At 40.3% G+C, this 27,335-nt stretch overlaps 1 protein-coding gene across 1 annotated transcript; it reads right to left on the minus strand.

Moving 5' to 3' along the window:
* On the minus strand, nt 1-26,554 carry gnai1 (guanine nucleotide binding protein (G protein), alpha inhibiting activity polypeptide 1). The gene is made up of 9 exons (XM_034673432.1): nt 26,067-26,554; nt 12,209-12,251; nt 9,606-9,747; nt 9,047-9,204; nt 6,617-6,745; nt 4,247-4,376; nt 3,982-4,135; nt 1,452-1,680; nt 1-1,197 (listed from the first exon to the last, which is right to left on the minus strand). Exons 1-8 carry the CDS (start codon nt 26,182-26,184, stop codon nt 1,490-1,492), a joined length of 1,065 nt encoding a protein of 354 aa, XP_034529323.1. The 5' UTR covers nt 26,185-26,554; the 3' UTR covers nt 1-1,197; nt 1,452-1,489.
* Nucleotides 26,555-27,335: the final 781 nt, after the last annotated feature.

A 27,335-nucleotide genomic window follows, 5' to 3' on the forward strand; every position in this document is an offset into this window, starting at 1 on the left:
TGGTTTGTAAATGGTTTTTATTAGCAAAATAAGGGAGATGAGTCTACAAAGGTTCTCCGTCTGTGGAGAACATACACATACATTGACAGTTGTGGCAGTTTCGTTATATGAACAGATCCAGGACCACATATACGACTCCTCTTGGCAAAGTATTGCTGATCTAAAAACCACAGACCAGGCTCCCTTAACCATTTGAAGTTGCCATCACCTGAATGAAGAGCTTCATGTCTCCTTACACCATCGCTTCACCAGAGTGTGACCGAACCTCCAGACCATCCCGATCACACTTTACAGCTGTCTTATTTGTGGTTCCTCTCCTTAACACCAAAACCTCTCCTCTGAATACATTAAAATATACATTAAAATGTGCCTGACTCTTGTCTTTGTACTTTGAACACTTGAGTTTATTATAAGCTCAGCGCCTCAGCTCACCATTCACCAAATGGTTGGGGAAGAGTGGATATTTTGTACACTGTTTTAAAAACCAGGACCCCAGATCTTTGGGGCAAATGTAACAATATACATCTCAGTATTGTACTGCGTGATCGACCTGTAGGCCGTCCATTGTCATGGCGGTTGGGTGAGGGGAGGGTAGGGGACTTTGGAGGCTACATGTCGGTCACAATGGAGACCCATGTACCTTTTAGACCAGAGTGAAACCTTCCTCCTCCTCCTGGTAGCTCAGTGGTGTGCACATAGAAGATAGCAGGGACACTTAACATATGAAAACAGTTTACCTCTTAATGATTAGAACGATTCAGCAGGCAACAGAACAAGCATTGGGACTACGACCGCGGTAAAAAGGCATGCCAAGGCACAAGTACCAACGAACTGGACTCGAAGTTGGACCTCTTTTCTCCCCTTGTTGTAGGGAGGGAAGAAAAGAAGCGTTTTCCACCAACAGCAAAATGTTTCCTTTTCCAGAGACAGCGGCAGAAACAGCGAATAAAGTGATCTCTTAAAAAAAATAAAACAAAAGGAAAAGTAAAATGTTTAAAAAATCTGATGCTTTTACGATGATACAAACATCCTACACAAACGGCGTAACGCTAGGTCAAAATGTTCCAAGACCGAAAAACATAAATAAAGCTGTTAAAAGTGGCGTATAGTACAGCACTGGTCCTTGACTGATCCTCCAGACTCCTCTCCTCTCCTCCCCCCCGCTGAAAAAGATGCTCCATGAAGTGGCCCCACTGCCTGAGGAGGGAAGGAGAGAGAGAAGGAAACATGAAGGGATTGAGGAAGGAGGAGGGATATATGTGGATTGCTTTGAAGAGAGGTTCAGAGAGCTCAACTTGGCCCAGCTTATATGGTTTTAAAGCACATGTGAAGTGAAGCAGAGACACAGAGCTTCAGTGATTATAATTTAGATCATGATGGATCACTCTGCCCCTGCTGGATCAGGTGTCTGAGCTCCGATTGTCACACTCTGATAATGGAAACTTCCTCACCTTAGAAAAAAAGGTTCTCATCTTTGAAGTCGTTCCCCTCAGAAGAGCCCGCAGTCTTTCAGGTTGTTCTTGATGATGACGTCGGTGACGGCGTCGAACACGAACTGCACATTCTTGGTGTCCGTGGCGCAGGTGAAGTGGGTGTAGATCTCCTTGGTGTCCTTCCTCTTGTTCAGGTCCTCGAACTGACACTGGATGTAGGCGGCCGCTTCCTCGTACGTGTTGGAGCCTGGAGAAGATGAGGAGCAGGAAGTGAGTGAGACAGGAAGTCACAGCTAAGGATGAAGATGTTGTAATGTATTGAGAGACATGACATGGCTTCATCCTGCTCACTACGAATGTAGATATCTGATGTAACCGCACAGGTACAGACTTCAGCTTAAAGATCTAAGGAACAGGTAGTTAGCTTTACCAGGGTTCCCACTCTTTTCCAGAGATCATTTTCCAGGACCTTTCAAGGACATTTTCAGTGATGATCAAGTTGGTATGAAAGTCTAAATTTAGTTCCTAATTTAGTTCCTAAATAGTCTAATATGTTCCTCTCAGTGGAAGTCTACATTGAAGACATGCAGTCTATGGCTATCGATGATAGCCATAGACTGCATGTCTTCAATGTAGACTTCCACTGAGACTTTATTCGTGCAACCAAGCAACTCTCATGTCAGCTTTCTCTTTTCTCAAAAAATATAAAAATAGCAAAGTAAAAAACAGAAGAGCCAGTAAAGGAATCTGGAAGCTGCCTTAGTGAAATAAATAATTAATAATAATAATAATGAGAGGATCAGTGCATAAAATGACCTAAATAGATCTGAATGACAAAAATGGCCACAAATGTTGAATGGAGATGTGTTTTTTTAACCTTGTTAGATCGCAAGCAGTCATGTTGGAATAATTTTCCAGGACATTTAACTTTTTCTCCCATTTTCCAGGTGTTTTCCAGTACTGGAAAACTGGTCAACAGTGTCAGTTTTTCCAGGACGCGTGGGAACCCTGTTTACGCCTCATGTCCACTCTCGTATGTGTTCGGAGGCGGGTTGTTCCAGTGGGAATCTCATGCATATCAAATGTGAAACTCCTCCCCTCTGTAGTATTTCTGGAATCCGAGCACGATCATAACTGGCTGCACAGAGCACAACCATTTTTAAAAGCAAACTCAAGACCTACCTTTTTAGTCTTGCTTTTAACTGAGTTTCATTCTTATAACAGTTTAATTCATTCATTTATTTATTATCTACTTCAAATTGTAGTCACTTTTATTCTATTTTCTTTATTTATGTACTTATTTATTTTAAGTATAGCATCTTATTGTCTTTTATTGGTTTAATATTTTAGTGTTTTATTATCTTAGAAATGTACATTATTTTGGTGACTTTAATTTCCTGTGTTGAATTTTATCTATATTTAATCTTAATCTTATATTACCTCCAGTGTTTCCTCATTAAGATATCATGAGGGCGCTTCCTTAGTTCGTTCAGCAACCAATTTTTTATTTTACTTTAATTGTTTTTATTACTATTATTGCATATATTGTGTTCTTAACCTTAGGAGGTGGGTTTGGTGTCGGGGCTGGGGGTGGAATCTTTTTCTTAATTTATTCTATTTTAAGTTGTTTTTATGTACAGCATTTTGTATTACAATGTCATTGTATGTAAAGGGCTTTATAATAAAGTCTGACTTCAGCGCAAGATTTCAGAGACAGTGCGCTAACAGGCTGCTAACTAGCTAATGTATGCTAACTTAACTAGCTCAGTATCATTATAAAGAACATGTTAATCTAGTTTTAACACTGTGAATCTAAGTCATGTTTAATACATACATTAAAGTAAATAACAGACTGAAATACAGTCAGATCTGTCTGTTTGATTAAGCCCCTCCCACAAGGCCTCATATAGCTTCTATCAGGTGTACAACCATCTGGAAAGCAATGCACTTTATAGTGTTGGACACTAGGGTGCATACTTTGTAGAGCGGCTTATAGATTCTGGAGCATTTGCTAGCGGTTTCCCTTTGTTTTCAGTCTGTATGCTAAGCTAAGCTAGCATAAGATAAGCAGTTCGAGTTTGTGTGAGGAGCTTTCAGTTTGTGCTGATTTTGGCGCCCCCTCTGGACAAAGCAGTGCACCTGTGTTTTCCCACTCTGCATTATTTTAACACTTAACTGACACTCATGTGAAGTCAACTGCACCGACACCTACCCCCCCTGCTGGCTGTTTTAGACATTACAGTGAACTGTGTATTCAAAGTCTTGTTGGTTTCTGTAGCTTGTATAAAAGCATCAGTATTCATTTACATAATCACATTAAACCACTCACAGGAGCTTCAATGAAAACAAGCCTGCAGTACATCCCAAGAGTATTACTGTAATTCCTCCAAGACTCACTTCATCTCGGGTTTTAGATGCAGATGTTTCACATTTGACCGCAGAAGCAGCTTTTGAAAACAACTACCATCAGCCAGCTCTCGTGGCTAACATGTCAAATTGAAATTAAAGAACTTGAGGAGTGTTTTCTTTGAAATGCTGCCAATCTTACCCGCGTATTCTGGGTAGCAGATGGTAAGAGGACTCTTCTTGATCTTCTCCTCAAACAGGTCCTTCTTGTTGAGGAAGAGGATGATGGAGGTGTCTGTGAACCACTTGTTGTTACAGATGCTGTCAAACAGCTTCATACTCTCGTGCATTCGGTTCTGAAGTGGAGAAAAATAATTAGATGCACACGATGCTTTGAAACAGCTCCCTTCTGCTCTGACACATCATGACTACGGTAGAGTTCCTGCTGCGTGCGAGCGATTACTCACCATCTCCTCGTCCTCGGCCAGCACCAGGTCATAGTCGCTGAGCGCCACGCAGAAGATGATGGCAGTCACGCCCTCGAAGCAATGGATCCACTTCTTCCTTTCAGACCGCTGACCGCCAACATCAAACATTCTGCAGGGAGGGAAAAGAGTGAGCATGGAGGCGCACAGAGCAGCTTGTGTTGTGGTGTTACAGAACAGAATGTCTGGAAGAATCTCTGAGGCGGCTTGCTGCAGGGTTTACTGGTGACCTGATTGTACTTTGAGTAGAGAATCCTCAATGCTTTCCCTGAACTGAGCTCACGATGACTGAGACACAAGCAGGGGACAAGGGGATGTTAGCTTTATCCAATAAAGGCAAAAATGCCACAAAACATAACCCATTTGTTGTGGTTTGACTCTATATAAATAAAGATTGATTGAGAGATAAAGTGCTGCATCTCATTTCCCAATCTCTCCCCAGTTTCCCAATGTACCTGCTGTCTTGTCTGTAAAATAAAAAGGTACCAAAGACCTCAAATTAACCTTTAACAAACAAACAAATGTCCCTTTTTGTTTTCAGTTGATGCCTTTTCACAAATTGCTGAGTCAGCGTGAGGAAAGATGAAGTCATGTTGACTTTAAAGACATCCAACACTCCACGTCACATTAACATATAAACTCATACACTGATGGACAAAGCTGCTTTGTAAAGTAACATTCACACGCTGCTCTGTGTCTACACTTGGACGTGTGGACTGCAGGAGCTGGGTATCGAAACCACCAACATTCCAATTAAGAGACAACCCGCATGACCACTGAGCCACATCCGCCCCAGGTTAAAAAATTGTCTCAGGGCACCGCTTTAGCCTAGTGGTTAAATCACGCGCCCAAATAGCAGACAAGGTTTGATTCCAGCCTGTGGTCCCTTTCCTGCATGTCACTCCCCCAGTTTCCTGTTCCATCCACTTTCTTATCCTCTCTAAAAGGTGCAAAAGCCCCAAAAAATATAACTTGAATAAAAAAGAAAAAGTCACATTTAGTCGTTCTGACCTAAGACCTGAGTAAGTCAGGTAGGGTTAGGCAGGTTGCCCCAGTTCTCTCATGTGCAGCCTATGCAGGGGGTCCGCGTGGCTCCCGTACCTATGCAGAGGCTTACGCACGTAGCTGACGTGCACCTCCTCCAAAATGTAACAACCCATAGACACAACGCGGACCACAAGCCCTGTGATTGGTCCACTTGGCGGCATTGTGTTTCCCGCATTTATAGCACTTCCAGGATCCCGGACATCGGCTGCACATCGGCAGTGTACTTCATCTCCTCCTACTCTATTCTTCCCTATAATCATGTCTGTATGATAAACAGTAACATGTATCAGCTGCAGATTAACATGGAAAAGCTGCTTTGTGAAGTGCCAGTCATATGCCGCTGTTTGTCTTGTCATAGGACACTTGGATGTTTAGACTGCAGGAGCTGGGTATCAAACCACCAACATTCCAATTAAGAGACAATCCGCATGACAACTAAGCCACATCCGCCCAAGGTTAAAAAACTGTGTCTAGGCACGGATTTAGCTTAGTGGTTAAACTGCGCGCCCAAATAGTGGGCGGCCCAGGTCCAATTCCAGCCTGTGGTCCCTTTCTGGTCCCAGCATGTCATTCCCCCACTCTCTCCCAGTTTCCTGTTCTATCCACTTTCTTATCCTCTATAAATAAAAGGTACAAAAGCCCCAAAAATATAACTTTAAATTGTCACATTTAGTGGTTCTTACAAAAGACTTGAGTAAGTCGTGTAAGGCAGGTTGCCCCAGTTCTCTCCTGTTAAGTCTCCCATTGGTCCTTTAACCTGTTCCCCTGCCTGAAGTGTCTAAGGTGTGATTTTGTGAGGGATTGTTAAGAATATAAATCGTGGTTACAGCTTGAATAAAAGGTGTAAACATGTTTGTTTTGGTCACAACCTGGGACAGTGAGACACACTGGCTCAGCAGGTCCGTCCCCTCTTTAATCTGTTTACCATCAAACTCCTCCCTGACATAAAAAAAGGCTTCACGAGTTTAATCTACAACAGAGACAATAACTCTGTCAGAGGTATTTCTCTCTGTTTCGAGTCCAACCGTGTGTATTTTACAACACCGGCACTAAACTTCTCCTGTCATGACATCATCAGGCCTGCTGCCTCCACTTCCTGTCTGTCCTTTTGAACAGAGAGCCGTCACTGAGTCATCACCGATGCACACGACACCCTCACAGGCTGTGCCACCACTTCCAGCTGTACGTGCATGGAGGGAATTTCAATGGCAGTGAATGAGTCAGTCCACAGGAAGCAGAGCTAATTGAGCCGCCGTGTGAAACCCTCTGAGCCTCAGCCAGCTGTTACAGCGAGGAAATTCTCACTTGAAGTGCAGGTCCTTGAATGTGAAGTGTGTCTCAACAATGCCTGTGGTTTTGACTCGGGTCCTCAGGACATCCTGCTGGGTCGGGATGTAGGTGGCCTGGGATATCCTGTCCAGATCGTTCAGGTAGCTGAGAGGAGGGTGAAAGGGACACAGAGCAGGGGGGGAGAACAAAGAGAGAGAGAGGGGGCGTTAAGTGGCTCAAAATGTGTCAGAAATACTAAAGTGAAGTGTTCATACATAAACTCAAACTCATTTCAACAGATCTCTGTAAAGTTTGTAAAGTTTTCAGCTCGTTTAAAGTCTCTTTCAAATCAAGCTTCACCCAGTTTAGTGATGATTAAAAGCTTAATTCACACTTTGGCCAAACATGAGACATTAAATTTGCACGATGTCTCAGCGTTATGCATTTTAAGTGAGACCTGTTGCTTTAAGAGAGGATTTTGTATTGTTTTCTCAGAGCTTCCTGTTTTCCTATATCCTCCAGTCTGAAGCGTGTGCAGGTGTGAGAGTGTTTGGCGGTCTCTATTAGCGCTGTAATGAAGTAACCATCTGTCCTGGGTGCTGTCCCACATTTCGTAGCGTACCTGTTGGGATGGACTCGCCTGTTCTCGTGGTTGTAAAAGGGATTACACAGCTATAGATAGAAGTAGAGTCAGATTAACATCGTTCTTCTCTCCTTTGCACAGCAGCGAGACCAAAACATACATGCACTAATGCGCCACTGAAAGCCTCTGAACATCTCAAATTTATGACTCACAAAGAGGTCATAGCGTGTGATATAATATCTCGCTGAACCCTGATGAAGTGTGTTAGGTTCATCTGTAAAAGCTACCTTCAATGTCTGCCTTCAGATTTTCAATATTGAAGCTGAAGTGACGTTATGTGTCCACACCAAACGTGAATAAAATCATTAACGCAAGAGAATTTTATGTAAAGACACGAGTAGATGTGAGTTGTGTTCTCGTGCTTAAACTTGTTTGATTACAACGAACTGGAGTGACGTTTGAAGGGAACCCCGTCCCCCTTTTGTGAATATTTGAGTCTTGTGCATTTGCGTACACGCGATTCTGACATGTTGCCCTGCACCAATCACAGTGTTTTTATTAATGAATATTAACTCGCTGTATATATATATATATTTTTTACATAACTCATCAATTACCAAAATAAAAGTTTCCTTTATGAATCCCAAAAAAAAAGAAAAAAGAAAAAAAAGGGAGACCCATTCACTCTTCCGAAAATTTGCTTCTTTGGCACTCTGGTACACGCAATTTTGACAACTTCGATATTCACACAAATAACTTGATCGTTTGTGTTTGGTTTTCATTTTATTATCCATCCTCACTGGATTGGACGCCCAACAACGATGAACCCTCGTCTCATGTTCAACAACAATCTTGTTCACTTCTGTAGTTCATAAAGAGGCATCAGTATTCATTTCAGGCTGTTTCATAACCAGCTGAAAACTCCTGATAGTAGCTTTAATCAGTCAAATAAAGGGCCTGTGGTCGGTTACATCACTTCAAATCTAATCTAGTTTTCCAGATACAAAATGTTTCGACCACAGTTATTAAGTCATCTAACCAGGACGACTCTATCCAAGAGCTGAGGGTCAGATGTTTTTATATTCACTTAGAAAGCAGAAGCAGAAAAATATCTGTTTTTAGCCGTAATCATACATCACGGATGAAAAGTCTCAGAGGGATCAAAAGGAGGCCAGATCCTGAGATATTAGAGAGATTGTTTCACATTAATCTCTCCAACAATCTCTTACTTTCTCTGTTTTCTCTGCGACGGGTCATACTGTATGTTGAACTCACAAAGGATATCACACATTAAACTACACTTTTTTTTTTTATCACACTCTTGGTGTAATAAGCTCACACCTCGAGCTAACTTCCTATAAATTAAAGTGTGAGAGATTAGTGACCTCTAAAAGCTAGCAGATAAACACGAGTAACCTCCAAAACAAGCCTTTTGTTTGTCTTCCAAGGAGAGAAAAAAAACACAAGGTTCAGCAACGTTGCTTTTTATTTCTAAAGCCCCTGGACGGCAGGATTAGAAGAAGCAGTCTATAACCACTGATGTTCTTTTTCTGCTGTAGGAGAAACAGCCAAAGATACAAAAAATCACAGGAGCGGCCTTGTGATGATATCATTTGCTTCAATGCCAGAGGCTGCCGCACAGATTATGGCGGACTCGGGTATGGCACAGTGTCGCTTGTTTTCCAGCATGTGGCAGATACTCCCGTAGGTCAAAGATTAAAAAGTCTCAGCAGTCGGAGCTCTTCAGGCTCTCTGAGGAGCAGAGCAAATATTGACAGTGGAGTGAAAGTCCGGACACATGCACACTCTTCTGCTCTCTCCTGTCTGTCTGTTTTGGGGACTGTTACCTTGTTTGCTTGTGTGTGTGTGTGTGTGTGACTCACTATGCCGCCGAGTCGTTGAGCTGATATTCTCGGGAGCGGCTGAAGCAGGCTTGAACGCCTCCGTCCTTCCACAGCCGCTTGATGACGCCGGCCAGCTCTCCGGTCATGAAGCCTTCCTCTGCAGAGCCCGCCAGCACAAACAGCTGCCGTGCGTCGTCCTGGGAGAGAGGAGGTTTGTTGATTCCATCGTCATAAATCAGCTCTCAAAGTCATTACAGCGGATTTATAATTAACACTGATCTGCTATCAAGATGGGATCCCCGTAAGAGGGGACGTTTAGAGAACAGCTGTTTCACTACGTCCTCATGAGGTCTTTCATTGTGCACACACGTGGGTTCATGATCTCACTTAATGCACACAAACGTTACATCATCTAATTTGACCTTTATTCAAACACACTGAGATGACTCCTGATATTGTTTCATACTGATGCCTCTGAGGAGATCTGTTGAGGGAACCAACAGACTGTGCACCTTTTGTATCTCCTTGCTCCCTAACATAATAAACTGGATGCAGCTCTCTGCTCCAAACAAACTCCACTCTTCCCTTCATCACTCACAGCTCTCGCAGCATCCCCAAAGTCGATCTTGAGGCGCCCCATGGCTCTGATGATGGCGATGATGGACTGTATGGTGTTGCTGTAGACCACAGCCTTGTACTGCTTACATTCTTCTTCTGAGTATCCCGCCTCGTGGATAATCCTGCAGGAAACAGGGGGAAAACAACGTCAGCAGTGAAGCAATTTTCCAGCTCTGCATCATCCTGCCTGATGATCAACCGAATGACGGCAGCAGCCGGATGTTTCCGAATGCTGCATCGTGGACATAAAACTCATCTTTTCGTGAATGATCCCCCCGCTGGAAGAAGTCTCCTCTTTTTTCAGCGAACATAAAAATGAGTTATTCTCCTGCACAGCTCTTCCTCAGTATCTCTGTTAATACTCTGACCTTACAGGCTCAATGTTAGCAGAAATATTGCCGGGCCACAGCGGCCCTGATCTATTTGCTCCTCATTTCTGGCTGCTAAATTTAAGGTCATCCTGGGAAAAAGACTCAGAGTCCAGAGCTCTCATATGGAGGAAAAGATACTCTGGATTAAAGCTTAAAGACACAATGAGGAAGTCTGCTTCTGGAGCTCAATGCTACCCTGATACCCTGAATGAAATATTATATTATAAAATATTCTATATATTATAATATAGCATATTATATTATAATATATATCATATAAAATATAACATAACATAAAATATATATTTTATATAATTTAAAAACAAGTTTATTTATGATTTTTTTTCAATACAACAATAATAATTCACAGTGAAGACACATAATGATTAAAGGAAATCCCTGACCCCTACCCATGGTAACATTTAGAGTGAATACAACTTAAAATCAAAATATAATATACTTACCGATCTATTTATCCGATAGAAGTGTACATAGTGTGTATATATCTGTAATAGTTGCCATATTTTATTTTATTTTTACTTTATTCAATTTAACCTCTTGTCATTGCTATTATTACTGTTATTATATTTTTTAACTATGCTAGTACATTGTTGTATTCCCCTGTCCCGTGTTGTAAGCTGCTCTAACAAAAGAAATTTCCCCCAACGGGGGGACAAATAAAGTATATCTTATCTTATCTTAAATAACATGATCACATAAAATAAATTAAGTAAAATGGGTTGTTAGGGGTTAAAACAGTACACTCTATTATCTAAAGCCTTAAACAAGCTTTGGAACACATTAAGAGGGGAGTAGAGTCATGAACCAAAGGGGCCTCTTCAGGGTCTTTCCTGTTGTTTATATTCTACTTTATCATTTTTCTTTTAAGTTTATTGTATCTATTACTATTACTTCTACATTATTCTAATTAAAAAAAATTTCATTTATTAATTTAACTTTTTTTTTTTTTAATTTTGTTATTTATCCCATGGAAGGGGAATTAAGTCATTACCAGTTGCTCTATACACAATAAGTTATAAAAAAAATACAATAATAAGCTATGTAGAAAATAAATAAATAAATAAATAAATAAATAAATAAATAAATAAAATAATAATAAATAATAAATCCAGCAGAAGAAAAGTATTGCTGGCAATTTATCATTAATTTCAGGTTTTTTGATCAACAAAACTGTTTATTATATTATTTAGTATTTTTATTTTATCATGAATACTTGAGATATGACTTTGGAAAGATTAATTAAAAAAATTAATTAATGGAATTATTTATTATTTATGGAACGTCATGGCAACACTGTCCTGAGCATAGGAGTTATGGCTGTCAAGCTACAAGTGGGCGGGCCTTCCTGGTCATGTGACCAGTTGCCTTTTGCTTGACCGCCACCTGTTTCCTTCCTTTATTATGGCCCGGGCAGCCAAAGCTTGGATGCCCTGGACCACGCTTGTGCCAGGGTTTTGTTGCAATGACACTATGTGTTTTTACTGCGACTGTACTCCAGTAGTATGACATCATGGACGAGCTAAGCCAGCACCAGAGGGAATACTGGCAGAGTAGCATCATGCTAACAGAGCTAACACCGGACACGAACGCCACATTGGAAGGATTTCACCTGCTGTGGGCGGACAGGATACAGGAGAGCGAGACTGAACCAACTGGTGAAGAAGGCCAGCTCAGTCCTGGACCCTGTGGAGGTGGTGGCTGACAGGAGAATTATGGCCAAGCTGTCGTCTCTCATGAACATTTCTTTTCTATATATATTCTTGTTGAAATTCTTGTACTGTACACCTTTTTGTTTGCTGCTGTAACTCTGTGAATTTCCCAGTTGCAGGGATGAATAAAGGAGTATCTTATCTTATTTCATCTTATACTGTTTGTATTACAACTTTATTCTTGAAATGTGAGGTTTGAGTTCTCTATGTTTTGACACTGAGGTCTAATGAGGTTTGTTTTAGTTATATAAGTTTATTCCTTCTATATAAATGCATCAGCTTCACGAGGTTACATCATGTAGTCATGCTCTGAGAGATAAACTGAAGGTACCTGCTACCTGTTTGTGCTGAGCGTCACAGAGAGCTGAGATAAAAGCAGGATCTGTGTTTGACACTGTTTTAGAGTAAACTCTCCCTCTTAGTGTTTTTAGGAACGTCTGATGAGATGTTCAGAGTGCAGAACGAGACAACATTACACTTACTTCATCTGCTTGACAATCGTACTCTTCCCCGATTCTCCAGCACCTGTGAAAGACAAAGAAGAAGAGTGTTACAGAGTGTAAGTATTAAAGACGCTCATGTCAACCAGCTTCTTTAATCTTCAGTCCTAAAAGAGAATAAAAAGCTTCATAAGATCTGACGTGGTCAGAGGGCACAACGAGGAACCATGAAGAGGAACATGAGTACTTTGACCAAACAGGAACCGAGGAGCTCAAAGATCTGAGAGTGTCACAGTCTGAAGGTTTGAAGACTCAGTGAAACAGAGAACTGAGATTCTACAGATCACTCTGCCTGCTCGGGTTTGTTTAGTTCTCTGTGTTTCTGAATCTGACGAGTAAAAGCAACAAACAACCAAAGAGGAGATGCATCACTGAGGGATGGCCCAAAGTGCTGATACTGCATGTTCGTATCCATACATCTCAGATCATTTGAATCCAACAGACCGGATGTTTACCAGTCAGTGTGTCCAAAGTCACAACTTTCAGTATGAATAAAAGGAATCTGAAACAAAGGAATGCAAAGAAAGCTACGAGCAGCTGAAACACTCGACTTTAAGTTAAGTCCCGTCTAAGACATGGCAGAAAGCCAATCACAGTCTAGGATATAAGGATGGCACCATGGGACACCAATCATATCTTATGCCATGTCTGGTTGACCTTCTGGACACAACAAGAAGCAGATGTAGTGTAGGTTAAGTGTTTTTAAAATCTTTGTAAGGTTTTCAAATCTGCTGAGTAAGCAAGATGAAGAAAGCAGTGGCAGTCGAGCGACCACGAGTCAAGAGAGGGAGCATAGTGCTGCTTAAATTCATTTTAAATGTTCCTCATGTGTCTCACACAAGCGCCTATCAGAGAGCTTGACTCACCTTTTTGATCTGGATATTATTATTTTTAATGTATTTCTATCCCTGGACTGCACTATTTTAATGAATGTTTTAACAACATTTATTTATCTTAGTAATCTATTTATTTCTTGAATCAGTCTAATCTTATTGAAATTTACTGATTTTTAATTTTGCTGTCTACCTCTATTTATTTAACTAATTTTATTAATTGAATATATTTTCTAAATTTTACTGTATTGATTGTATTTTATTGATTTACTGTATGATTATATTTAATTAATTTTACTGTATTAATTTTATTTTTTACTGTTTTTATTACATTTTTTACTGTATTTATTTAATTTATTACTGTGTTTATTGTATTTAATCAATTTTACTGTATAGATTAGATTTTATTGATTTTAGCTTATGGCTTTGATTTTTTTACTTTTTCTGTTTTGATTTCATTTTATTGATTTTACTATATTAATTAATTTTATTCATTTTACTATATTGATTGTATTAATACATTTTACTTTATCAGTTCTATTTTATGAATTTTTCTGTATTGATTTTGTTTTATGAATTTTACTGTATTGTATTTATTATATTCATTTTACTGTTGATTACATTTTATTTGTAAGTATTTTTTAATCATTAAGTCTTTTATCATTTTATCTGTTTCCATGTTATTTTCTGTCTCTGCTTTTTTAAAGGCACTTTGGTGTGCATGCTTATATGCATAAAAGGTGCTCTATAAATAAAGTCGAGCTGAGTTAAAATCCACAAATTTATGCCTTTTTTAAGAAAACTAACCATTACTAATACCCCAGGTACTCTTCAGAGCACGCTGCTGTAAACTGGTCACTGTGTTTATCTCTCTATTGTTACCATGTGAGGGTGACGCGCTGCTGGACCGAGGCGGACAGACAGAAACATCCTACACACCTGAAAAAGACTTGAAAACTCAGAGAGCAGGATTTCTGCAGTTACAGACACTACAACACTCAAAGTAGGTCACAAGTGATGAGTCAGAGGGATTATTCCACACTCTGTAGATTTGTTCGTGCTCAGCTTAAAGACTGTGTTAGTATGTGCTGTCTCTGGTCTGTGATGATGGTGACCACGGCATCAAAGAGGTTGTATCTCAGTCCACGTTCAACACTCATGAAGGTCTTCAACAAACACTGACAGACATCCCGTAACACGGTGTAACTCATCGATGTGTGGGTAAAACACAGAGCTCCACAGCGCTGTGGTCGACATGTTTAAGACAATGCTGTAATGAAATGAGCGAGGAGGACGGGTTGAGGGAGAGATAAGGCGAGCATAAAGGGAATCTGAGCGGCGGCACGGCTTCGTACGTCATCGTGCCGCCATGGCAACCGCTTTATACCCGGGACATCTCGTGTGTGCGGCCGCTGTCACCTGAGCAGGCTTCGTGGTTGGGAGAGTGCATGCGTGTGTGACATGTTGGCTTTCACAGGGAGCTTTATGTTTTATGTATACGCTCCCCTCTAATGTGCTTTATGTCCCCTTCAGCAGCTGCTGCAGAATGCCTGATGTCCCTGTAAACCACATTCATGCTTTTTGGTCCTCTGATGGACTTAATGCATTCTTATGATGCATCTTTGTATTACAGTTGATGACACTGAGGATAATAGCAAGGCATTTGGCCATATGTCGCTCTCGTAACACTCACCTGTTAGCATTTTGATGTCCTCGTAAACCACATTCATGCTTTTTGGTCCTCTGATGGACTTAATTCATTCTCATGATGCGTCTCTCTGTTACAGTTGCTGATACCTAGCTTCATCGCAAGGCATTTGGCCAGTTGTGGCTCACATAAAGCTTGCCTGTTAGCATTCTGATGTCCTCATAAACCACATTCATGCTTTTTGGTCCTCTGATGGACTTAATTCATTCTCATGATGCATCTTTGTGTTACAGTTGCTGAAACTGAGCCCCATAGTGAGGCATTTGGCCATTTGTCTCTAACATGGAGCTCACCTGTTAGCATTCTGATGTCCTCGTACAACAAATTCATGCTTTTTGGTCCTCTGATGAACTTTATTCATTCTCACAATGCATCTTTGTGTTACAGTTGCTGAAACTGAGCGCCATAGTGAGGCATTTGGCCATTTGTTGCTCACAAAACACTCGTCTGTTAGCATCCTGATGTCCTTGTAAACCACATTCACACTTTTTGGTCCTCTGATGGACTTAATTCATTCTCATGATGCATCTTTGTCTTACAGTGGCTGACACCGGGGTCATAGCGAGGCATTTTAATAGTTGTCACTAACATAGATCTCGCCAGTTAGCATCCTGATGTCCTCGTAAACCACATTCATGCTTTTTGGTCCTCTGATGGACTTCATTCATGCTCATGATGCGTCTTTGTCCTACAGCTGCTGACATTGAGGCGAGTTGACGCTAACATAACCCTCGCCTGTTAGCATCCTGATGTCTCCGTAAACCACATTCATACGTTTTGGTACTCTGATGGACTCTACTAAGGACTCTACTAATATTCATGATGCGTCTTTGTCCTACAGCTGCTGACATTGAGGATCATAGTGATGCATTTGGCCATTTGTCTCCAACATAGAGCTCGCCTGTTAGCAGCCTGATGTCCTCGTAAACCACATTCATGCTTTTTAGTCCTCTGATGGACTTTATCAATTCTCATGATGCGTCTCTCTGTTACTGTTGCTGATACCTAGCTTTATAGCAAGGCATTTAGCCAGTTGTCACTCACATAAAGTTTGCCTGTTAGCATTCTGATGTCCTTGTAAACCACATTCGTACTTTTTGATCCTCTTTTGGACTCTACTAATTCTCATGATGTATCGTTGAGTTACAGTTGCTGACACCAGGAGTTATAGCGAGGCATTTAGCCAGATGTTGCTTGTCTGTTAGCATCCCAATGTCCTCGTAAACCACATTTATCCGTTTTTCCTGCTAATCTCTATTTAAATATCTACTTCCCATGAGTCTCTTCGTTCAGGAGCAGAGGTTACAGTTAGAGACAATTGGCCAGTTGTCTCTGTCACGTAACGCTCGTCTGCCACAGGGGAAGACTTTTCAAACCACCTGAGAGCAGCTATTCCCGAGCGGACACGCATCTCCTCTCTCGGCTGTGGACTTGAAACGAGGAAGAGGAAACACTCTGAAATGCACCACAGTCAGCAGAGGCTGATGGCTTACTCTTGCACAATAAATCATCTGCCTGGTCTAGTTCCACTTTCTCTGCTGTTGCAAAAACAAAGAAAGAAGAGGTGGTGCGTTGACAGCAGTGAGACGCTTTACTTACAAACTGTTGTATTAATCAAGAATATAAAAGCATCCAGCATTGTTTGAATTCCTTTAAACTCTCCTCAGTGATAACCACATGCTGATAGTACAGCTGTGCCACTTCACCTTGGGCATAATTGGATGAGATTCACCTGAGGACACATTATTTTAATTACGTGTCACCACTTGGGTGCCATAGCGGGCTGGAGGGGAGAGGAGAGGAGAGGGGAGAAGTGTACAGTGGCAGCTTCCTGTGCTCTGAGGCCAAACACTGACTGTGTGAATCCCCCTGGGACCGGCACACAGACGGCAGAGACGCTGCTCGACTGGGCACGGTCGGCCCTGCAAGCTGGCACAGCTGCGCCCCTCGGCCTGCCCGAGAGCCATTTTCACAACCCCGCAGACACTTCACATGCCGACACGGAGCCTGAACAGCCCACTTCACACGGGCTGTGAGCTCAGACTGGAGTTCAAAGAGGGTTCCTATTAAAGAAACTCGTCAGAGTGTTGTGATGAGACTTCTCAGTGGCCTCTGTGGTTGTTCTGTGGCTTTAAAATGTGAAACTTCTGAACAGAGCTGTGGTGGACATCTACCAGCAGCTATTCTTATCATCTATAACCCATCTTTTTAAGCTTATAATTGACCAATCATTCTTCAAATCTCTTGATTATAAGTGTTAAAATGTTACACATTTTTTCCGGCAACTGTCTTAACATTCAAATATGTCACAACACATTATTTTATTCCAATATTTTTGAAATTTCTACAACCAAATAGTTAAATGTTGATCAAAAAGATTGAGCTGCAATTATAAGTCAGATGCAAATAAGCTACATCTTGTACTATTTTTAAGGGCCTGTGTCCACTGATGCCCTTTTTTTTGTAATTTGATGGTTTTTATCATTTAATTTTACATTTATTTGAAAATAGTGCAAAGAAAATATGTTAAATGTTGAAACTGAGAAATTGAGTTAGATGTAAATAAGCTTTTAGCAACCTCTGGTACAATGTTTAAGGGCCTGTGTCCACTAACGCCTCTTTTTTTCGTAATTTGATGGTTTTTGTCATTTAATTTCACATTTAATTGAAAATAGTGCAAAGAAAATATGTTAAATGTTAAAACTGAGAAATAGAGTAAGATGCAAATGAGCTTTGAGCTACCTCTGGTACAATGTTTAAGGGCCTGTGTCCACTAACGCCTTTTTCTTTTGTAATTTGATGGTTTTCATCATTTATTTTATATTTAATTGTAAATATTGCAAAGAAAATATGTTAAATGTTAAAACTGAGAAATAGAGTAAGATGCAAATGAGCTTTGAGCTACCTCTGGTACAATGTTTAAGGGCCTGTGTCCACCAACGCCTTTTTTTTTTGTAATTTGATGGTTTTCATCATTTATTTTAAATTTAATTGAAGATAGTGCAAAGAAAATATGTTAAATGTTGAAACTGATAAATTGAGTCAGATGTAATGCTGTAAATAATTTGAGCTAACTCTGGAACAATGTTTAAGGGCCTGTGTCCACCGACAGTTCAGCGTTTTCAGTGCTCAGATCACTACCATGCTCATTGATGCCACTTCTTGATGACCGACCAATCATAATTAGGAAGGGGCGGGACTTCTGATGCCACTTTTTTTATCCACAACAATGGTGGAGGTCCCATACAAGGAGGAACTCACCACACTTGTTCTTACAAAGTACACTTTCCAGGCTGCTAATGCTACAACACGATTCCAGTACATGTTTTTACGTTCTCTTGGTAAAGCGTCATTATATGAAAATAAAGATGAAATACATACAGCTCTTTAAAATTAACCTCATGGTCACTACAGGGAAAAGTAGAGGTGCTTTTGGACGACTTCCTTAACCTAGCGCTGGTGCTAAATTGCTGTGGTGGGCGCTGCTAGCACATGAAGCTGTGTATTAGTGGACACAGGCCCTATTATTTTTCACAGTCCCTTTATTCATGAAATAAATTCACATTTCAATAAGATGATTTATTTTTCATGTTTTGAACCCTTTAAAGTCACAAAGTTTGACACTTGCTGACTGAAGATTTTTGAAACAGATGAACAAGTCCCTTTAGACTGTGAGCTGAACTGCTGAGGGTACTTAAAGACGTCACTTTGGTAAGAACTGACTGAGATTTCAACAACATATCTTGAACTAGAGTAATGATAACAATTTGTTTATTACACACTTTACATTAAATCTTACACAGAGAAAACACACAGCTCTGTCCGATGATGAATCACGGTGAGCATAACTTTAAGAAGTTCTCTATTTTTAACCAATCAGGGACTTCCAGCTCACAGACACTGAAGCCAGGAGCAGCTCTAGACATGAGGCCATCCACTTCATGTTTCAGATGTTAAAAGAGAAACAAACAAATCAGCATCAAACTTTTTCAAACGGTCAGTGAGTGAGCGGCTTACGTAAGCGTCCTGCCTCTGTGTTTCAACACCCGTGATATCATTAGGGTGTGTCTCCTGTCGGAGCCTCTGGGCCGAAGCTACAGAAAACACACACACACTCACACAGACCTTTAAAGGGTTACATGGCACCACAGGCCTGACCTATCGCTCCTCATGCAGAGTCATGTTACACACCCACAGCTTTGATACGCCCACCCCAAAACAGCTTCAGCCTCCTAAACCACTGGAGCAGCTGGTTTCTGTTTCTGGCGGTTTGAAACTATTTTAGGAAAATCCAAGCTAACCCCTCTTCTTCTTCTTCTCCTCCTCCTTCTTCTTCTTTCACTGAGAACAGAGAGGTTTCTATGTTCCAACCCTGAACACATCTCTGGTTTATCTCGCACAGAGACGATGGCAGCGAGGATGAGGGATGTTTAGAACAATGACAGTATGGAGATGAATGGGATCAAAATGGCTACCACGCCTGGGCGCTCTTATTTATAGATACGTATAAAGACATATATATAATACTGGTGGAGATTGTGGACTTGTAGGCTCCTGAATCGCTGCAGTTCAGGCTCACTTTTTGGTCAAATGGATAGCGGTTTTCTGTGTGTGTGCAGATTTATGGGGGTCAGGCTTACATCCAAACACTAAGGGGGGTTTGTTGAGCTTGGCACAATATGCAAACCACATCAGCATGAGCCCAGAACAATCCACTCCTCTCTCTCTTTTCACCTCTTCCTCTTTTCAGCTCTCCTCTACAGTCAGTTTCTCTTCATAATTCAACGCTCCTCTCCCTCTCTCTTTCTCTCTCTTTCTCTATCCACTTCCTCTTCTCCCTCTCCCTGCGGGGGGATTTCAGCATGAGTCACCGGCGAAGGATTCCAGGAGCCTCCGAGCAGCTTGGGGAGAAATGACCGTAAAAAATCGATCTGCCAACGAGTGGATCGATAGCTAAGAGATTGTTTCCCACAGACGGAGCTATTCGCAGAGATGTCCAAATGACGCTTACCGCGCTAAAGGAATTTGAACAGTCTAAGTTAGTGTGACTGTCCCCCTTTTCCCCGTTCCCTGAGATGATGCTGCTGCACTCCACGGTTACATAACTTGAACCGTACTGGAGACATTAAGGAGAGAACAACGACAAAAGTGAGACACAAGCTGGGGATTATTAATAAAATCTACCCACAGTTGCACGACAGCTATAGAGCGAGTAATTAGGCTGAGGAGATTGTGATCTATTTTAGCGTGGAGATATGAATAGTAGGGTAATTGGGTCCTGGAGATGATGGAAGGAAAATGAGTGCCAAATAAAGACTAAGAGCTAAATAAGAAATATGTTCAGCACATTCCCTCTATCTGTTAAAGACACCTGCCAGCTGGTTGGTAAGTGTGTACAGATTTCAATGATTTTTCCATGCAAACCATGTTTATTCTACGTCAGTGCTGTGAGCACAAACGCCTGTGATTTCAAACACAACATAAACAAATGATTAAAGCTTTGCTGCACAAACACACACACAGACACAAACACACACACCTGTGACAGGGCGGTTATGAACATACCTGTACTCTTCATTTTAGAGTTACAATATAAAGGATTAGTTTAGGTATTCTCTGACTCAGTACTTAGTTTAACCTTAATTAATGGAAGTGTGATTTAACATGAACCATCATGATAAAACCCGGATACATTACAACATAAACAGGTACAGTGTTACCCATTATCTCATTCTGTATCCACTCCATTCAAAAATATTAAATATATCCTAATATAAAAAATATTCTATATTATTAAATGTATCCTAAATTAAATATACCTTATAATATTAAAATAAAATCATATTAAATACATCCTATAATATTAAAACATATCCGATAACATTAAATATATACAAAATAAAATCTATGCTATGATATTAACATATATCCTTTAAAATAAAAATATATCCTATAATATTAAAATATACCCTATTTTACAATTATGTTAAACATATCCCATGATAAAAAATGTCATATTATTAAAAATATATTCTTGAATATGAAAACAGACATCATATGAAATATATCCAATAATATTAAAAAAAATATCCTATAAAATTAAGTAACTCCTATAATATTAAATATATCCTATATTATAATATATCTTTTCATATTAAAGATTTCCTATATTACAATATATCCTATAATATTAAAATATATCCTATCATATAAAATATATCCTTTCATATGTAAAATATATCCTATATTAAGATATATCCTTTAAAAATTAAACACAACCCTTTAATATCAAACATATCCAATATTAAAACATATCCTATAATAGAAAATAATTCCTATAATATCAAAATATTTCCTATATGATTAAATCATATCCTCATATTAAATATATCCTATTATAGAAAAATATATTATATAATACTAAAACATATCCTAAAATATTAAAATATTTCCTGTATTAAAATATATCCTATCATATTAAATATATACTATAATATTAAAATATATCCTATAATATTGAGACATATCCTATAAAGTTAAAATATTTCATATAAATTAAAAAATAACCTTTAATTTAAAATGACATCCTATTATATCAAAATTCTTTAATATTAAAATATATCCTATATTATTAAATTATATCCACATATAAAATATATCCTGTAATATTAAAAACAATCCTTAAATATTAAAATATTTCCTATATTAAAATATATTCCATCACATTAAACATATCCTCGCATTTTAAAAATATCTTAATATATTAAACATATCCTATGAACTTGGTACCGGGTGGACAGGTAGAGCTGGGTGTCATCTGCACAGCAACAGATACTGTGTTGAATTTACGGGTAAGTATTGCCAAGAGGAAGTACATAGATAATAATTAGAAGAGGCTCAAGGACAGAGCCCGGGGGAACACCTGTAGTGACAGGAAAAGCCTGGGATTTGAAAGGTTTGAGTGCAGCCAGAGAGTTCGGAGTAAAACCAGTTCAAGGGCGTGTCAGGGATTCAAATTGAGGCTGTGAGAAATTGTGTCAGAGGCCACACTCAAGGATCAAGGAGGGTGAGGATGGTTAGATCATACAATGGTTTGATATTGTCAGGTCCTTGCCCTATTTTAAAGAGGCCATCTCCATGTAACACTCAAACGTTTTCTCTTCTTGTACACATTCCTCCAGCGCTTTCAGCCTCTTCCGACCACGCAACCTGTTCTGTTGATTTATATCTTTGTTGACAGGGTGTGTTTGGGGAAAGTGTAATCCAGAATTGCTTGCAAACTCTGAAACAGAATCTTTTCAGTGACTTGTTTCTCTCCAAGGTAAACAATTTAAACTCCTGACTCCCGCCCCCGGCCTCTCTGCAGCCGAGCTTTTTCATATTTAATGCTTCAGTCATTTGCAGTGTTCTCATCTTACGGCCCATCCTCCCCTTTCTCCTGGCATCTCTTCTCCAGGCGGTAACCTGAACGCGCTTTCATCACGCTGAATGAAACAAACACAAACGGCAGAAAACAGTGCCAATGCAGCAACGAGTGGGGGGGGTCCTGGCAGGCTGCTATCACAGCCACAACAGAGAATCCATGAAAAACAGGAAGCTGAGGCTCCGAGGTTTGTGTCAGAAAACTCCTGATCCACCCAGCATAGCAGAAACTTGACCTGACTTGCTCGCGTTCAGTAGGCAAGCCTCATCTGGCCTCCAAGCACCTGAGGAATGTGTTCTACCTTTGGCAAGAAAATATGCACATTCCTGTTTGCACAAAGCTACTCCAACATCACACTGAAATCTGTGTATACATCAAAACTGTGCTATTGCTTGTATTCTCCCATGAACATGGACGGGAATGTGCCGCTAAATTATGCAAAAGGGTGTGAAGACATGTTTATCTCACTTTGGCTCACAGATACAGCTCTTCCTCAGGTGTTTGCCTTGGATTGGTATAGGCTTCAGACTCCGTGTCCTGGTAACCCACATAGCATGTGTGTGTATGTCAACATTTCCCAAAGCTAGGGAGAATGATGGAAAAGTTCTTCACCTCCGGTCTCTATTTACAAGGAAAACAGTGTTTCCCCACATGCAAGTTACACGCCTTTAATTCACACATGAATGCAAGCAGTTCTTATAATTATGTAGATGGAGCGCAAAGGCATGCATACAGTAATGGAATAGACTCAGAGGGTAACAGAGGTGGTGTGTTCTGAACAGGGTCTGAAATGGTAAACAAAGGTCAGTCTAATCTGGACATTGCTGACAGCAATAAAAGGGTCATGAGGCGACCATCTCTACATCTGTATCATGTCACACAACTGCTCAGCTACTTAACTCAATCAATAGCAATTTAGAGTAATTGCCTGCTATTTTTATTCCCATGTTTACGTGCCTGCCCCTTCAATGACACTTTATTTCTGCCGCTTCATTATTGTAATTTCCTGCATTTGTTGCGCAACACTCCTTTCTGACACCTCCGTTTGTGTCTTTCTATTTGAGGTGGAGTTGAAAACAAACTCAAGGTCTACAAAGAAAAAGTGCAGATAACACTACAATACTGTCAGACCTTCAGTGGGCCCCGTCTTTGAAATCAATTAAACAACATCACACAACAGGGAGAGCTCTTCACTGAGTGTTAGCACTGCTGTGATTCTGTCACTGCAGGTATTTATCTACCTTTATCACTGTGTTCTCAACTCCCAGGAACCCAGGGGGGATTAATAGTCCAGTGATGGATGCTGTTTGAGGTACATTGATTAATCTAGTCAGCAGTAATATAGTTTGAGTTTAAAGTACCAGTGTTGTTGTACCTGTGAACTTTCTCTTGTCACTGTTGTATGAAAACAAGAACTAAACCTGTAAAAGTCTCTAAATGACTGGACTCAAAGTTTTCAGTCACATTCATCCAGGCGTGGGCCCCTGATGAGCCGTAGGCCTGTTTTCACTGCACTCAACCAGACGATGGGAAATGTGCCATTGTTGAAAGGATTTAGTCAATACCAGTGGGTTAGAGGCTGCTAAATGGAAGTTCTGCCAATGACAGGGAAGAGGGATGGGGTGGGGTGGTGGTGGTTTTAACTTTCAAAGAATTGCACATTAATTGGATGAATACAACTGTAACATACTTTGCGTTATGTAACTCCATCATATCCAGTTATGGCTTTTCGTTGACGGTTAGCTGAAACTAGCAAAGAAGGGAGGATGCTTGTTATTCTAACTCTGTCCACATTTCCCAACTCACCACATCGAAAAACAGACCATGAAGTAAAGAACCAACCAACCAGGCGCATGTCCAGACTTTTTAGACCTGCCCAGCTAACACACCAACATGTTGAGAGGTTGCATGAAGACCATCACTTACTCTTTCTGTCTCCGATAATCAAGCTACCATACAGATAGGAAGTGACCCCACAGAAACACATGAGTCTAACCCTAAAAATGAAGTATGTAAAAATAAGATAGCATGAGCATTTTTCTAAAGAGGGTTCGAAATGTTTTGTTCGTTAGTTAATTGATGTGTTGAATAAATGTCCGTGTTTACACCACATTCGTCCTGTTAAGGACTGTTGTTAGGTCTTTTCTTCCTCTGGTGGTCAGACTCTATAACCAATAATGTACAGTGGGGCAAAAAAGTATTTAGTCAGCCACTGATTTTGCAAGTTCTCCTACTTAGAAAGATGAGAGAGGTCTGTAATTTTCATCAGAGGTACACTTCAACTATGAGAGACAAAATGAGAAAAAAAATCCAGGAAATCACACTGTAGGATTTTTAAAGAATTTGTTTGTAAATTATGGTGGAAAATAAGTATTTAGTCAATAACAAAAGTTCAACTCATACTTTTTTGCCCCACTGTATATATATGTGTGTAAGATATGCTTATTTTCACCCCTTAATTTTAACTTTTTAATAATTGTTACTTTATAGGCTCTTGTTTGCTTTATATATTTCTTTTGCACTTTTGTCTACTTTTTTACTGTGACACTTGAATTTCCCTGTTGTGGTATGAGGAAAGGAATCTCTTATCTTATCTTAACGTACTTCTGTCATATGTTACAGCTTCAACGTGAGCTGGATTTGGATGCATCTTGATCAAGCAGCAACCGGTCTCAAAATAAGAAACCCATGCAGTAGTGTTATAAACTGCAGTTCATCCAGCGTCCACTAGAGGCTGGCTGCAGAAACACAGGAAACCACATACACACCAATTCAAAAAAGCCAATCTTTACAGCAGAAATAAACATGTTTACAGCCTGGTTAAAAAAACGAGTGTAGTCTGGATAGATCATTTCTTGATCAGCACACACTGTACGGGGGGTGAATTTTTTTCTAACGCAGCAATTTCAAAGATATTGAGATTACGAGTCTTCCAATGAGAGGCACAGCTGACTTGATCGACAGGCGGGAACACTGTAGCTGTTGGCAAGGAGGCTCAAAGCCCGCCTCTTTATGTCTCAATCGCTCGACAGCAGCAATATGGCCACCGCCAGAAACAGATGGATGACATCACGGATACTACGCCCATATTTGATACAGTCTATGGCAGCCCTATTCAATTAGCGACCCGAAAGCAACCCTCAAGTGGCCCAAAAGCAACTGCCGAGTAATTGTGACTTGGGTCCGGCAAGAAAAACATCTTGTACCAACACTGACAAGTGCTGCTCTTTTATTGTGTTTATGCCCTTTTGGATGTGGCAATACATTAATAAACATCCTGTGTGTTTGTTATCTTATCTATTTGTTTTTCTTTTAAATGGTTAACTGTCTGCTAAAATTGTCCGACCCAGCTCATGCCCTTAGTCTGAAATGCTGTTTGAAATTGCTTAGTCTGAAAATCTGGCCCCACCATATAATTCATTGAATAGCCATGGTCTATGGTCTTCCCCCACTCTCCACTCCCCTAATTTCCCGTCCCCCTCCAGCTGTCCTATCCAATAAAAAAGGTGTAAATGCCCAAAAAAACACAACTTCAAAAAAGGGGAAATTCCATCACAATAAGATCCTTCATCCTCAGTTCACCACTAAATTACTTAAGTGAAATTATAAGACAAAAATGTTGCAACACAGCCCCAATAGTGCCTCTGCTGCCCCAAACAGCCAATCATAGTTCAGCAGCTTGGGGCAGCAATCAGGTTTTAAAGGGGGACCCATGCCCCCTCTGCCCCCCTCTGGACACGCCCTTGTAACCAACACTAATGAGGTTTTAATGGTAAATGCTCCCCTCGCCTTTCCCTCCTTTGACTGTGAAAGCAAAGTTTTCCCTTCGACTAACCACCCTCCATCTTCCTCTCCTCCCCCCTCCTCCCTCCTTACCCAGCAGCAGCAGCTTGACCTCCCGGGCCGCCTTCTCCCCGTCGTCCCGCAGGTTCCTGTCGATCATCTTGCTGCGCTCCACCGCCGCCTTGTCCTCTGTGCTCAGCGTGCATCCCATCTTGGACTGTGTCCTTCCTTCAGACCCTGATGGTGTAACAAATATCTAGAACACAGTGTGTGCCCACATTCAATGGTTCAACCTGGCTCCACTCCGCACACACGCCCTTTTTTTAAATGACAGGCGATCGATCCGTTCAGGAGGGACAAAAAGACGCGTTTCGACTTTTTCTTTTTTAATTAAGTGTTTTTTTTCTCTTTCTTCTGTTAATGTTGGATTTAAATCCTCTCTGCGCGCGTGGGAAGGCTAATTCAACAGCGAAGAACCCCCTCGGTGATGCCTCGTCCACCCGATAGACTCCATTCGTTGCGGCGCTGACTGCCAGTGTTCAATGTGTGAGGCGAACAGCGCGGTCTGTTCTGCAGACGGCAACGTCAAACACACATCCGGTGTGATCCTTCAAAATAAAGTTGTCATGTCAAACTAAAAGATGCCATAATAAGGCGCTTTATTGCCATACAGGTGTACGGGAGAGGATTAGGGCCACTGAAAAAAAAAATGTAAGGTCAAATTTTTTTTTTATTATTATTCTGAGAAAAAAAGTCAGAATTCTGAGAATAAAGACAAAATTCTGAAATTAAAGTCAGAATTATGAGATTAATGTCAGAATTCTGAGATTAAAGTCAGAATTCTGTGATTAAAGACAGAATTCTGAGATTAATGTCAGAATTCTGAGATTAAAGTCAGAAGTCTGAGATTAAAGTCAGAATTCTGAGATTAATGTCAGAATTCTGAGATCAATGTCAGAATTCTGAGATTAAAGTCAGAATTCTGAGATTAATGTCAGAATTCTGAGATTAAAGTCAGAATTCTGAGAATAAAGTCAGAATTCTGTGATTAAAGACAGAATTCTGAGATTAAAGTCAAAATTCTGAGATTAAAGACAGAATTCTGAGATTAATGTCAGAATTCTGAGATTAATGTCAGAATTCTGAGATTAAAGTCAGAATTCTGTGATTAAAGACAGAATTCTGAGAATTATGAGATGAAAGACAGAATTCTGAGATTAAAGACAGAATTCTGAGATTAAAGTCAGAATTCTGAGATTAATGTCAGAATTCTGAGATTAAAGTCAGAATTCTGAGATTAAAGACAGAATTCTGAGATTAAAGTCAGAATTCTGTGATTAAAGACAGAATTCTGAAATTAAA

This window comes from Notolabrus celidotus, chromosome 21 (assembly GCF_009762535.1).
Source record: "Notolabrus celidotus isolate fNotCel1 chromosome 21, fNotCel1.pri, whole genome shotgun sequence".
Classification (NCBI taxonomy): Eukaryota; Metazoa; Chordata; class Actinopteri; order Labriformes; family Labridae; genus Notolabrus; species Notolabrus celidotus.